At 37.7% G+C, this 11,778-nt stretch overlaps 1 protein-coding gene and 1 pseudogene across 1 annotated transcript; both read right to left on the reverse strand.

Annotated features, from left to right (window-relative positions):
* LOC113048945 (methylcytosine dioxygenase TET3-like) overlaps positions 1-3,712 on the reverse strand; it is a 40,881-nt pseudogene extending 37,169 nt beyond the window's left edge.
* A 137-nt stretch (positions 3,713-3,849) lies between these two features.
* Positions 3,850-11,021, reverse strand: LOC113048946 (AP-3 complex subunit mu-2). Its single transcript, XM_026210926.1, has 9 exons — positions 10,869-11,021; positions 10,320-10,600; positions 9,029-9,200; positions 8,795-8,932; positions 8,592-8,677; positions 7,313-7,446; positions 6,687-6,894; positions 5,348-5,492; positions 3,850-4,837 (listed from the first exon to the last, which is right to left on the reverse strand). Exons 2-9 carry the CDS (start codon positions 10,590-10,592, stop codon positions 4,737-4,739), a joined length of 1,257 nt encoding a protein of 418 aa, XP_026066711.1. The 5' UTR covers positions 10,593-10,600; positions 10,869-11,021; the 3' UTR covers positions 3,850-4,736.
* Between the last annotated feature and the right edge of the window lie 757 nt (positions 11,022-11,778).

An 11,778-nucleotide genomic window follows, 5' to 3' on the forward strand; every position in this document is an offset into this window, starting at 1 on the left:
AAAGTTTTATGTATACTACATAAAATTAAAAATATTTCTATACAATATAAATTATATGAATATAAATATACACATGTAAATATTTTCAGAATATATACTGCATGTGTGTGTCTTTATATATACACATATTAAATATACACAGTACACATCCATCTATTATATATACAAAAACTTTTATTTCGGAAGCGATTAATCGTTGTCCAGCACTCATAGATATTATCTTTACCTCCCATGGGCTCTTCCTCCTCTTCAGCTCGTCACACTTTCTCAGTTTGCAGATCTGGTGTCTGATTTTTCGGTTTATGCAGTTGCTGCAGGTACCGCAGTTCTCCTTCTTCATACAAGGCCCACAGACGCCGCATCTCTTTCTCTTCTTTTTGAGAGGAACAGCCTCCGTGGGTTCCTGGTCTGCCTCCATGTGTGGCAAGGAGAACATGCCAGCTTGCTCATGCTCGGACCTGATGTAGTCGGCTGCAGGAGACACCACCCTTGTGCTCCTGGCCCCGAGGAAAACTATAGGGTCCTCCTCGTCCAGAGAGAATTCATATATGTCCTGGACAGGAGGGCCAGGGCCTCCCCTCAGCTTGTGCATACCGAGGGTCCCGCTCTCTTACGGGACAAGAGAGCGGTAAAGTGGCTGCTAAAAATACAAGGTAAATAATAAGGTTCTTTCCAGCACAGCACAGACCAGTCCATAAAGTGTGTGTGCGGAGTCAGGGGAACTCTTTATTTTGAGGCAGTAGTTCTGGGCACGATGTCATTCACCTGCATGTGCAGGTACGTTAGGAACACGGCCGCAGGTGATGGACAGCATCTCTCTGTGACACACAACTGTGACAGAAAGCAGTTCTGGTCCTGGCCGGTGAGGGCAGTTTGGGGACTGTATGGGGAGAAAAAGGTCAGCTTTAGGATACATTTCAGTTTTGGTCAAATTAACTATACTGTAGCTAAATAATATTATAATAGCATTTCTATCTATAAATTTGATTATTTATAATTATGAATATCTATCTGTATTTATCTATGTCGATCATCTATAAAAGTAAAATGTGGTATGTATCTATCTCAGTATGTATGTATATATGCATGTCTATCTATCTGTCCATCAAATGTCATAACTCAAGACATTGACAACACCAGCCTGAAATCTCATGATCATTGTACAGTCTCTTACAATTATGTACAGAGAGAAAGAAACCCCAGACAAGACACAGAGGTGCTGAATGACGAAAGGCACAACGTGAGAAATGGGAGTAAGGTGTCGGTTCGTGAGACATGGCTCCGGTGCTCTTTGTCTGTCCGCTGTGAGTCTCGGTGCGGGACCGTCGCTCGAGCTCTTTGTTCGGCGCTTGGGGAGCGTCAATAAACTCTAATGTTTTAACGGGATCTACGGGTCGCGCAGTGCACGCAGTGTGTATTGTTGTCAATGAATTGTGTGGTTGACACACGTGAGGAGTCGTTAACGAAACGTTGTGTTTCGCAATGGCGCATTATTTATTCTGTAAAGTGTTTGGGGCGATGACAGCGCTTTAATAAGGAATTCCCTCGTGCCTCGCTTAATGCTTCGATAGATTATTAATTATAACATAGGCTACTGCAGAGTTATTAATATGGTAGATTAAGACCTTAGCATGGCTAAAAAAAAAAAAAAAAAAAAAACAATGCATTAAGATGCATTTTACAGTCTAGCCTACAGGACTATCAGCAAAACACCCCCCCTCCCCCCAGTTATAGTTACAAGTGTTATATATATATAAAGAGTAGGCTGACTGTTTTGTTTAATGCATGTATAACAGCTGCACAAGAAAGCATGAGCTTGAGTCTGCAGAATAGTTTGGTGTTTTTCGCGCTCTTAAATTTAACTTAATCTTCTTACATTTTTCTACATAGGCTATATAGTTTCCGTAACTCGTGTAAAATTGTGAACGTAAAAGACAAAAGAAAACCGCAAATAAAACATTTAATCAATTCTCAAAACATTTTAGACTAGATAATCTTACTTGACGAAAATTAACCATGGTTTAAAAAAATTGTTACTATAGTTAAACCATAATGACCACAGATTAATCATGCTTTTGTAACACTTACCATATTTTAACCACGGATTGTAGTACAAATGGTAATCAATACGCTGGAAAAAAAATTAAAAATAAAACTGGTTACTCAATATTTCCTATAAACCATGGTTCATTTTCTTAAGGGTTGGGCAGTCTTTTGTGACTTCAGCAGAAAAACACTGGAAATTGTTACGAGTCCCTCTGCCAGGTCAGTCAAGCGGTTTAACTTGTAGATTAAATCATTCTTTGAGATTATATATAGAGTTAAACAAATTCGACAGACGTGAAATTATACTTACACGTGGAATTGTTTTTGTCCTGAAAATCTTTCATATTTTTTTTTATAACCAACGTATTCTCTCACAGACCGATGGTGGTAACAGTAACTTAACTCCTTCAGCGAATTTATGAGTGACTCATGCACCCCGTGTTGAAGCAATATTTAAGGGTTAATTTGCGAGTAGACCGAATGACAAGGAATCCGAGCAGTCCAATAAATCAGTCTAAACTCTATTAGAAGGGTCAAACGAAAATATTATTATAATGATTCTCATGAATCTCTCTAAATGGCTAACATATAAAACGCAAACCAGTCAAGTGTTTCGCAGAGAAATCGCACGCGCTCTGAAACTTGAGCACGTGGCTCCTCACTCAGCCGGCGCTTTAACTGGCGGCAAAAATGGAGAGCGGAGGGAAAAAAATAAAGTGTAAAGATCGGCGATGATCGCTTAAACACTCCTGTAGTAGCTTCTCCCATTGATGTTGACGAACAAGTGACAGTTTTCCTTAAAAGGGTGAGAGAAACGACACATCAGCAAGCCCCCCGCGCATAAAGACAACAACACCCGGGGCGCGAACTCTCACAAAGAAAAGAAATGTATCAAAATATGAGCAAATAGAATGTTACATTTGTAACGCGTGCGCTACAGCGGTGTCCTCTGATGTTGTTACATTCAGAGGTTTTATCATTATCATCGCATAATAAGGTGGAAAACTGATCACTAATCGATGTGTATTGCGTTAATCACCTCATTAGGGATACAAAACAACTTAACACAGGGGAATACACAACTTACACTTCCATTCTAGACAAACTGCAGTTTTAAACACTTTTATGCAGGTTTTATTTATTTATTTATTTTTATAATTTTTAAACAGGAAAAGTTTCCAAGTCTTAAGAAATAATAAGCAATACTTACTAAAAGCGATGAAGACGTTCTTTGTGCGTCCTGTCGAATCCCATTTAGATTTAAACCATAGTTATTTTAAAACTGTACACGCATATGAAAGTTCCACATGACTAAAACGTCATTATGTTTTAGCTTAAAATGCCGTGCAAATGAGAGAAACATGGAAAGTTAATTTGCTGAACGGGTTAAAAGAAGACATGACATGGCGAATTACACGAGAAGAAAAAAGTTTCTATTTCATCATGGGACAGACCCTTTAACTCTCCTCTGTGGCTCGTCTATGAACTCTAGGGAAGTTTTCGAGTTAAAAGACGAGGATGATGAGGAGGAAAGAGGCTGAAGTAAGCCGCGGAATGGAGTTGAGAGAGTGTAGTGGATCGAGGGGGTTAAACTTGCGTCATCGCGGTGACATGACGTCACCTGAGCTCAACTGAAGGGAAGCAACATGTTAACGACCTTCTTCAAATCTCAGATAGAGCAGGACGCCAGAACATCTTTTCCACATGGTGACAAGTCAATCTCTTGATATTAATATAATACACATTTTAATCACAGTGTTTCTGCAGTTCGCCTGGTTTTAGAGAAGCATGCCGCCAAACATGGGACATTGTGTATTTTTTATTATTATTACTATTATTTCATAGCACTGTAAACAGTTGTATTTATCTGAAAAACAGTATGGAAGAAAGGAAACATCATCAATTAAAGCTAAAAACAAAATGCACATACATCCTCGGTGTATATATTGATCAGTAAGACGGATGCACGTCCATCATTTTTAAACACATGTTGCATTCAGGGTAAAACAAGAGACACTGAACAATCAAGCATCGTGTGTAGGGTTATTATGGTCAGTTATGATTTAAATCATCTGGTTCTGGTCAGATAGGCAATAAATAGCATAAGAAACACATTTCAATAACAATTAAAACAAAAGGTGTATAGTCATAATACTACAGTAAACAGAGATAAAAGTTCAGTGTTTGACCATTTGAAAAATAGTTGACTTTGCACACAATCTTTGGGGACGGAGGCCGAAGTCAGTCTGTAACTGTAATGTAAGATCACCTCGCTTCTCAGAGAGAAGGATCAATGCATAACAGTGCAGTTCAGTCTCATGAAGGGAAATACAGAGAGGGAAGGAGAGAGTTATAAAAGTGACCATAAGAAATCAAGTCAGTCTGAAAGAGGAGACGGAGATTTAAGAGCAAGCGTAATCCAGAGAAGCTGCAAATAAAAAAAAGGACCCAATGTAATAGGAATATGTAGTTACTGTCCCTTTAACTCGGGCGCACCTGTAGAAGCACATTTTGATAGTGTTAATAACAATATAATCTCTCTGGAAGGCATACGCTTACACAGTCTTATCCTATATTTTCCTCAATTGATTCTGAAATGCATTCTAAAGGAGATGTATTCACTCTCTTTTCTCCGTCCCCATTCTCCCATGAACCAATTAAATTCTTTACGTAAAATAAGAATAGGTACTTTAGGTTCGGACTTGAAATTTGCCGGCCTTGGTCATGTATTTGATGCCTTTGAAAGGTTTGTACTTCTCGCCATACATGTCCAACCGATTGACTTTCAGACCTGTAGGGTGAGAAAGCAGAAAGCGTGTCAGTTGCAGAACAGGTGTGTGTTTGGCACAAGAGAGATTTGGGGAAAGGCTGTGACTGCTAAAGCAATGCTCCCTCATACATGCACAGCTGCTCGAACCATCTGTTCCACATCAGAACGGCTCCATCTCCTGGCCACGCATTACAAGTGTCAGAATGTTTTCAATCGCTCATTCGTTTGCAGAAATGTGCTTAATTACATTCCCTGAGGGAGATTAAAGAAATCATTTACTGACTGAAGGTCAGCTGTGAAAATTGCGTCACAAAATCTCCAGAGTACCTGAAACAAATGTGCTGTTTTAATAGACTAATTATATATTTGAATGCAAAACGTTGCAAATTCTACGGTGCATAATTAAGTAATTTCTGAAATGATTTCAGAAGTGTTTTTTGTTCTTCTACTATATTTAGTATAAATGTGTTGGATCACCACGTTACATCCGAAGCCAAACCAGCCGAGAGACCACGGATGGATGGACGGTACCTGAGATGGCCAGCTGCTGGATCTTGAACTGGATGTTGATCGTTGGGTTTTCATCCGGTTTGGAGGCTCCAGTCTGGAGACTCACAGATCCTTTTAAACTGGGCAGCTTCTGGGGGTTTATCTTCCCCACATCCCAAGACAGAAGCTGCAAATCACAGTTCACTGCAGCATTAGTATACAGCTACCAGCAGTTAAACGTTCACATGAAACCAAATCAGAAGACTGAAGCACGTCCTGACAACATCCTCAGATATTTAGCTGTGTGTTGCAATTAAAATGAGTCAGTTTCTGGTCAATCATTATGACCAACTAATAATGCATTTAACTTTTGTCATCCCTGAACTAATAATAATTATCAGTTGATCAAAGAAAACTTCCTAGCTTCGTATGTAAAAATATAACAAAAATGTTATGCAAGGGGAAAACTTTTTCCAGACTCAAATGTCCGAATATCTCAGTAGACTTTCAAACCATATTTAACATGCATGCTTCATAGAAGCGTTATATTTGTTAGGTAGTTCAAAACCTCTGTTTATTCACTGATTTTCTCAAAGTGACAACATGCAGAGTACATAAACCAAAAAACTATAACCTAGGGCTGCACGGTTATAACAAAAATCACAATTGTCGATTTTATCCTTGAAATTGTAATTTGCGATTAGCACAATTTACATGGAATGATGTTTATAACATTGTTTGATGCAACTGCATGCTGTATTTTTAAATGCAAATAAAACTGAAAACACTCTAACTGGACACCTTCAGTGCTTTTCTATAGTATAAAGCCTCACATGTCAACTATAACTCAAGACTTTCTAAAAATATGATTGGTACCTTAACATGTAAAAAGAAAAAACAACATCTCTTTAGTGTGCAGAATAACATAAGTGGACTTTAAACGATTAACTGCCACTTTAAATGTTATTATGCAGTTGTGGCATCCACAATAGTTATCACAATTAGAAATCTGATTAATTGCACAGCCCTACTATAACCTATTTCCATCAGACGTCACTGCAGTCTTACAATGTAGGAAATGAGAGCATGGATGCACATGAATTAATAGAAATCTATTTGCAAAAAATGTGGCTTTACTTTAAAGTTAGCACCTGTAATATCAAGAACTAATGTCCAAATCAGTGCGTACGAGACACAATGACATTTTCATGAAATTACTAATATAAGTTACCTAAATAAGGGCAAAAGTCTGGAAATGCATATATTTTTCCTTTCCATTACATGGAAATGACTCAAATCTAATTCCATACTTTTCCAATTTGTTTAGGAACCGTGTCAGTCAGAGAACAAGGAACACAGAAAGCGTTGAAGCCTGGTTTACCTTGGTGACGGGGTCAAACGTGTAGGTGCCCTGCGAGGGGCTGAGGCTGGCGTTGAGGACGCCGCGGGGCAGCTGACTGCTCACCAGGACCGATTCCACCGCTTTACCCATCGTCTGCTTGGGGCCGAGCGTCAGCTCAAAGCGTCCCTGAGAACTGCCCTCTCTGAAGCTGATGTTGTGCTTCACATACACTGGGATGGCCACCAGGCTGAACAACACAGCGGGCACAGGAGCAACTGAACACGGCATTGCAACACAACAAGCGGAGCTATGCACGCTCACTAATAAATAAAGAACGCTGCTTTATGATCAGTGATGCATTAAATTAATCAAGAGTGACAGAAGAGAGAAAAAAATCACTTATTACACTGATGGGTTACACTATTTTATTTTAAGGTGTCCTTGTTACAGTGTAATTCTTCATTAATGGACGGAGTAATATTAATTAACTTTATGTATGGTTAGGGTTCGGCGAAGGGTTATTTGCATGTAATTATGCATTATTTATGGTTATTATAATAGTAATGTAACGTGTAACAAGGACACCTCAAGATCAAGTGTTACCCTGATGTGTTGAACAAAGCTTCTAGACGAGAGTATTTCGGTCGTGCGCTGGCGGTGCTCACTTCTGAGAGCTGACGTGGTAGGACAGGAGCCGGAAGTTTCCGTCGGGAGGGATGAAGGACAGGATTCGCTCGGCTTCCCAGCGCTTGAAGCGGACGCAGGGGTGGAAGCTGACATCGTCCAGCAGACGAGGGTTCTGCAGCATCAGAGACGCAGGAGTTACATGTTGAGAGCATACGAATGAACTTCACACAGGCTTGAGCTTCAAAGTGACGCTGGTAATCCGTCACTCATTGCATGAATGGCAAAATAAAAACGTCGAGAAGAATGAAAAAGGACTGTCTGTGAGGTAAAGGTGTTTAAACATTACACAGTGCATCAAGAATTGAAGTATCTTGATCTGATCACATGACCAGCTGTGGCCTGCAAATCACTGCTATTTTAGTATTAATAACATTCATATTGTCAATTAAACTTTTTAGTTGTTTATTAGCGATTTTCAGTTCATATCTTAGTATTTTTGTTATATTACTTTTTTTATTTTATTTTAGCTTTTGTACCGTAATTTTAGTACCTAAAAAAAATGTAAGTGCCAGTTAACGGATATAAAATAGGTTCATGTATATACACATATACATACAATAAAAAGTTTGGGATTGTATTTTTTACAGAAGTGTCTTTCTGCTCATCAAGGCTGCATTTATTTGATCAAAATTACAGAAAAAAAAGTAATTTTGCAAAATGTTATTACAATATAAAATAATGATTTCTATTTTAATGTAATTTAAAGTGTAATGTATTTCTGTGATGCTCCGCTGTATTTTCAGCATCATTCCTCCAGTCTTCAGTGTCACATGATCTTCAGAAATCAGAATAATATGATGATTTATTATTAACCTGTGCTGACAATTTTTTTTTTTTTTTTTTTTTTTTACTGATACGGGATTCTTGATGAATTTTCAGATTCCGATTTTCAGGATTCTTTGATGAATAAATGTAAAAAAATCCTTGCTGAATAAAAGTTTTAATTTCTTAAAAAAAAAAAAAAAAGGAAAAAAAAGAAAAAAAGAAAAGATTTTTATTTTAAATAAACGCTCTTCTTTTTAACTTTTTATGCATCAAAGCATCCTGAAAGAAAAACACAGTTTCCCCAAAAAATATATAAAGTAGCAAAACGGTTTCAGCTCTGATAGTAAATCTATGTAGATTAAATATATATGCAGTATATAATTTTTTTTCTGTATTTTTGTTTGAATAAATGCACAGCAGTCATTAGTTATTCAGGACTTCAAAACATTCAACAAAACAAGCTTTTATTACAAAAAAGATGTCCAGATTTACCATAAAAGACAAGGTGAGATCAGGCATTCCTGTGAGTTTGACACAGGCGTCGATCACTCCCTGGATCTCTGCTGTGATCGTGGATCCTTAGGAGGGAAATATACACGTCTGTGTGTTGATGAATGGTTTACGGACTCAAAGGTGAGTGATTCGAGGCAAAGACAACTGGATCTGTAAACCATAAGAGATAGAAGATGACCTACCTGATTTGTCAATAATAGCATCGATTTCTTCCACCACGTCAAAGTAAGCTTCGTTGTTGGTATATTTGACCCCCGTTCTCCTCCAGGGAACCACCGACAGCTGGCCTGTAGGAAGCTGCTCGCCAACATTAGTGCTTCCTGTGCACACACACACACACACACACACACACACACACACACACACAGAGCACAGTTATCATGCGTTCAGAAGCGGACAGATGTTTAATGAAGTACCTGTGATGGTGTTGACCACTGTGCGCAGGATGGTCGGAGGTTTGATGAGCTCTTTTAGGATGTTTGATTCGGTGGCCAGAGGGAAGCCGTTATCCAGCATCTCCTCCAGCAGCTCGTAAACCACCACAACATTGTCTTTAATAGCTGCCTCGGTGCAAACCCCGAAATAGTCCTGAGGGGAGACACACAGCACGCCAACTAAACATTTCAAGAGTTTACGCACAAAACATTTTCAAAAATCAGGTTATGGTATTATTTACCTTTTTTTTTTTTTTTTTTACCTAGTCAAAATAACCCCAGTACACTTGAAAAAAAGTATGGCACTACTTTATTTTATATCTATTTTGCACATGGCACACTATCAGTCAAAAGTTTCTGAACAGTACGATTTTTTTATGTTTTTAAAAGAGATCCAAAGTACAGCAAAAAGTAAAAAAAAAAAAAAAAAAAGTAAAATTGTGAAATGTTTTTACCAATTAAATTAATTGTTTTCTATTTGAATATATTTTAAAATGTAATTTATTTGTGATTTCAAAGCTGAATTTTTACCATCATTACTCAAGTCACATGATCCTTCAGAAATTGATATGATTTTCTGATTTGCTGTTCAGAAAACACTTATTAATATTATGTTGAAAACAGCGGCATACCATTTTTCAGGTTTCTTTAATGATAGAGAGTTCAAAAGAACAGCATTTTGTAACATTATACTTGCTTTTGATCAATAAAGCATATCTGGTAGATGAAAAAGTAGTCATTTCTATCGTTTCTTTCACTAAAAAGACTCCAAGCTTTGAATGGTAGTGTATAATGTTGGAAAAGCTTTTTATTTTCAATTAAATGCTGATTTTTGGATCTATTCTATTCATCAAAAATAGAATGTACTCAACCGTTTTAAACATTGACAATGATAATAATCATGATAAATGTTTCTTGAGCTGCAAATCATCACATTAGAATGATTTCTGAAGATCATGTGACACTAAAGACTGGAGACTAATGATGCTGGAAATACAGATTTGATCACAGAAATAAATTATATTTTAAAATATATTCAAATAGAAAACATTTATTTTAAATAGTGAAAATATTTTAGTATTTTTTCATGTATTTTGAATCAAATAAACGCAAGCTCAGTTAGAGAGAAAAAAAATACATTGAAAATCGTACTGTTCAAAACCGTTTGACTGGGCGAGTGGCACGCGATCTTCCCGACACAGTCACTTGTGATCAACACAGAAGCAAACGGTGTTAACGGTGCATTAGAGAAACAACTGAGAGCGGTCCAAACCTGGAAGGTGTCCACCACACGATGGAGGAACTCGATGACAAACAGAGGAGGCACTTCGCTCTGAATGACGGCCACGAAGTAGATGCGGTGTCGGAGCACGTTAATGAGGAAGTGATGCGGGGTCGGGATCACCGGAGGAACGTTCTCCGGTTCCGTGGCTCGCTCCAGAGCCTCAAAGAAATAATCGCAGACGGATCGGCTGACCACGCTCTTCCAGTGCTTCTCCAGAAAGATGTCCCCCGACGCGTTCACCAGGAACAGGCTGTGGATCATCGTGGCAGCTGGAACACAAGAGCAGATCAGAAACCTGCCTGCATCTTCACGGTAACCGAGAGGCCTGAGCTCATCTGTTATTCTACATCCAGATCCGGTTACCGGAGAGAAGACAGAGCAGCCTGCTCGGATGAAAGGGTTAATATGTCTCCTCCCCTCTCGCTCATCGCAGGACTGTCTCGTGACGAGCCACGGATTAAAAGCGTTCATTCATTCGCACTTTCACCTTTTCTTTGGGTGTGAACGCTTATATTATAAATATAAATTAATACTTACAATTTCTGTTGGTTTGTTTTTTTTCTGCCACTTCCCAGGATTCTTTAATGAGACAGAACCAGAGATGTCGCTTCCTTCTCCGTTATTTAGTAAAGAGAAAATATATGATTGTCACTCGCTCTAACCAATGGCAGGCTACGGCTAGCAAGTTGACCCCGCCCACTCCGTATATAATTGGTTTATAACAAGGAAGCGAGTGGACTATTATTCTCGAAGTTGATTGGACAGTGGCTAAAAACGTCATTGCACTGCGTTGTTTTATTGGCTCAAGGTAGCTTGTCCTCTTGATTAATTGAGGTTAAAAATGTTATAATAATAAACCGAATTGCATATAAACCAGCCCTTGTCTTCAAGATTACACTATTACAGACATTGTCAAAAAAAAAAATATCCAATTTATTTTTTGTTTCAAAACATTACAAAAGATTGTATTCGGTGTTTGTTCTCAGTCTGTATAGAAAACTTTGATTTACTATAAGAAATCTAATTCCGGTATATATACTTGTGTGTGTGTATATATATATATATATATATATAAAAATTTAGGTAATCTCAAATTTTAAAAAAATCTGTCCGATATCAATAAGTATTTCCATGGTATGGCAGATAACCAATGACTTACAAAAAAAGAAATAAGATGTATACTGTCAAAATAATGCTGCAGGTGAGTGCATTTAAGACTGTATGAAAAATAAGAAATACATTTTGACATCTACTTAAAATTTATCAATGGTGTTACTAAATTATTGTTAATTCCTAAAACATGTTTGCAACAATAGTATCCAATAATGAACTGGATAATCTGTAGAAAAATCAACAAAATTATGCATTTCTAATATACAAGTGTTACAATCATGTACTGTTTGTTTTTAAATGCAAAGCTTTCAAAGCATACAACAATACAATGTAT

Source organism: Carassius auratus, chromosome 30 (genome assembly GCF_003368295.1).
Source record: "Carassius auratus strain Wakin chromosome 30, ASM336829v1, whole genome shotgun sequence".
Lineage (NCBI taxonomy): Eukaryota > Metazoa > Chordata > Actinopteri > Cypriniformes > Cyprinidae > Carassius > Carassius auratus.

Bases quoted from the DNA above. Each gene is read 5' to 3' on its own strand.
- LOC113048946 (XM_026210926.1), bottom strand. From the start codon at position 10,592: ATGATCCACAGCCTGTTCCTGGTGAACGCGTCGGGGGACATCTTTCTG. The intron at 7,447-8,591 runs GTAAATCTGGAC...CTGATGCTGCAG, and splicing joins ATCTCACCTTGTCTTTTATG to AACCCTCGTCTGCTGGACGA. The intron at 5,493-6,686 runs GTAAACCAGGCT...TGTGATTTGCAG, and splicing joins CGTTTGACCCCGTCACCAAG to CTTCTGTCTTGGGATGTGGG.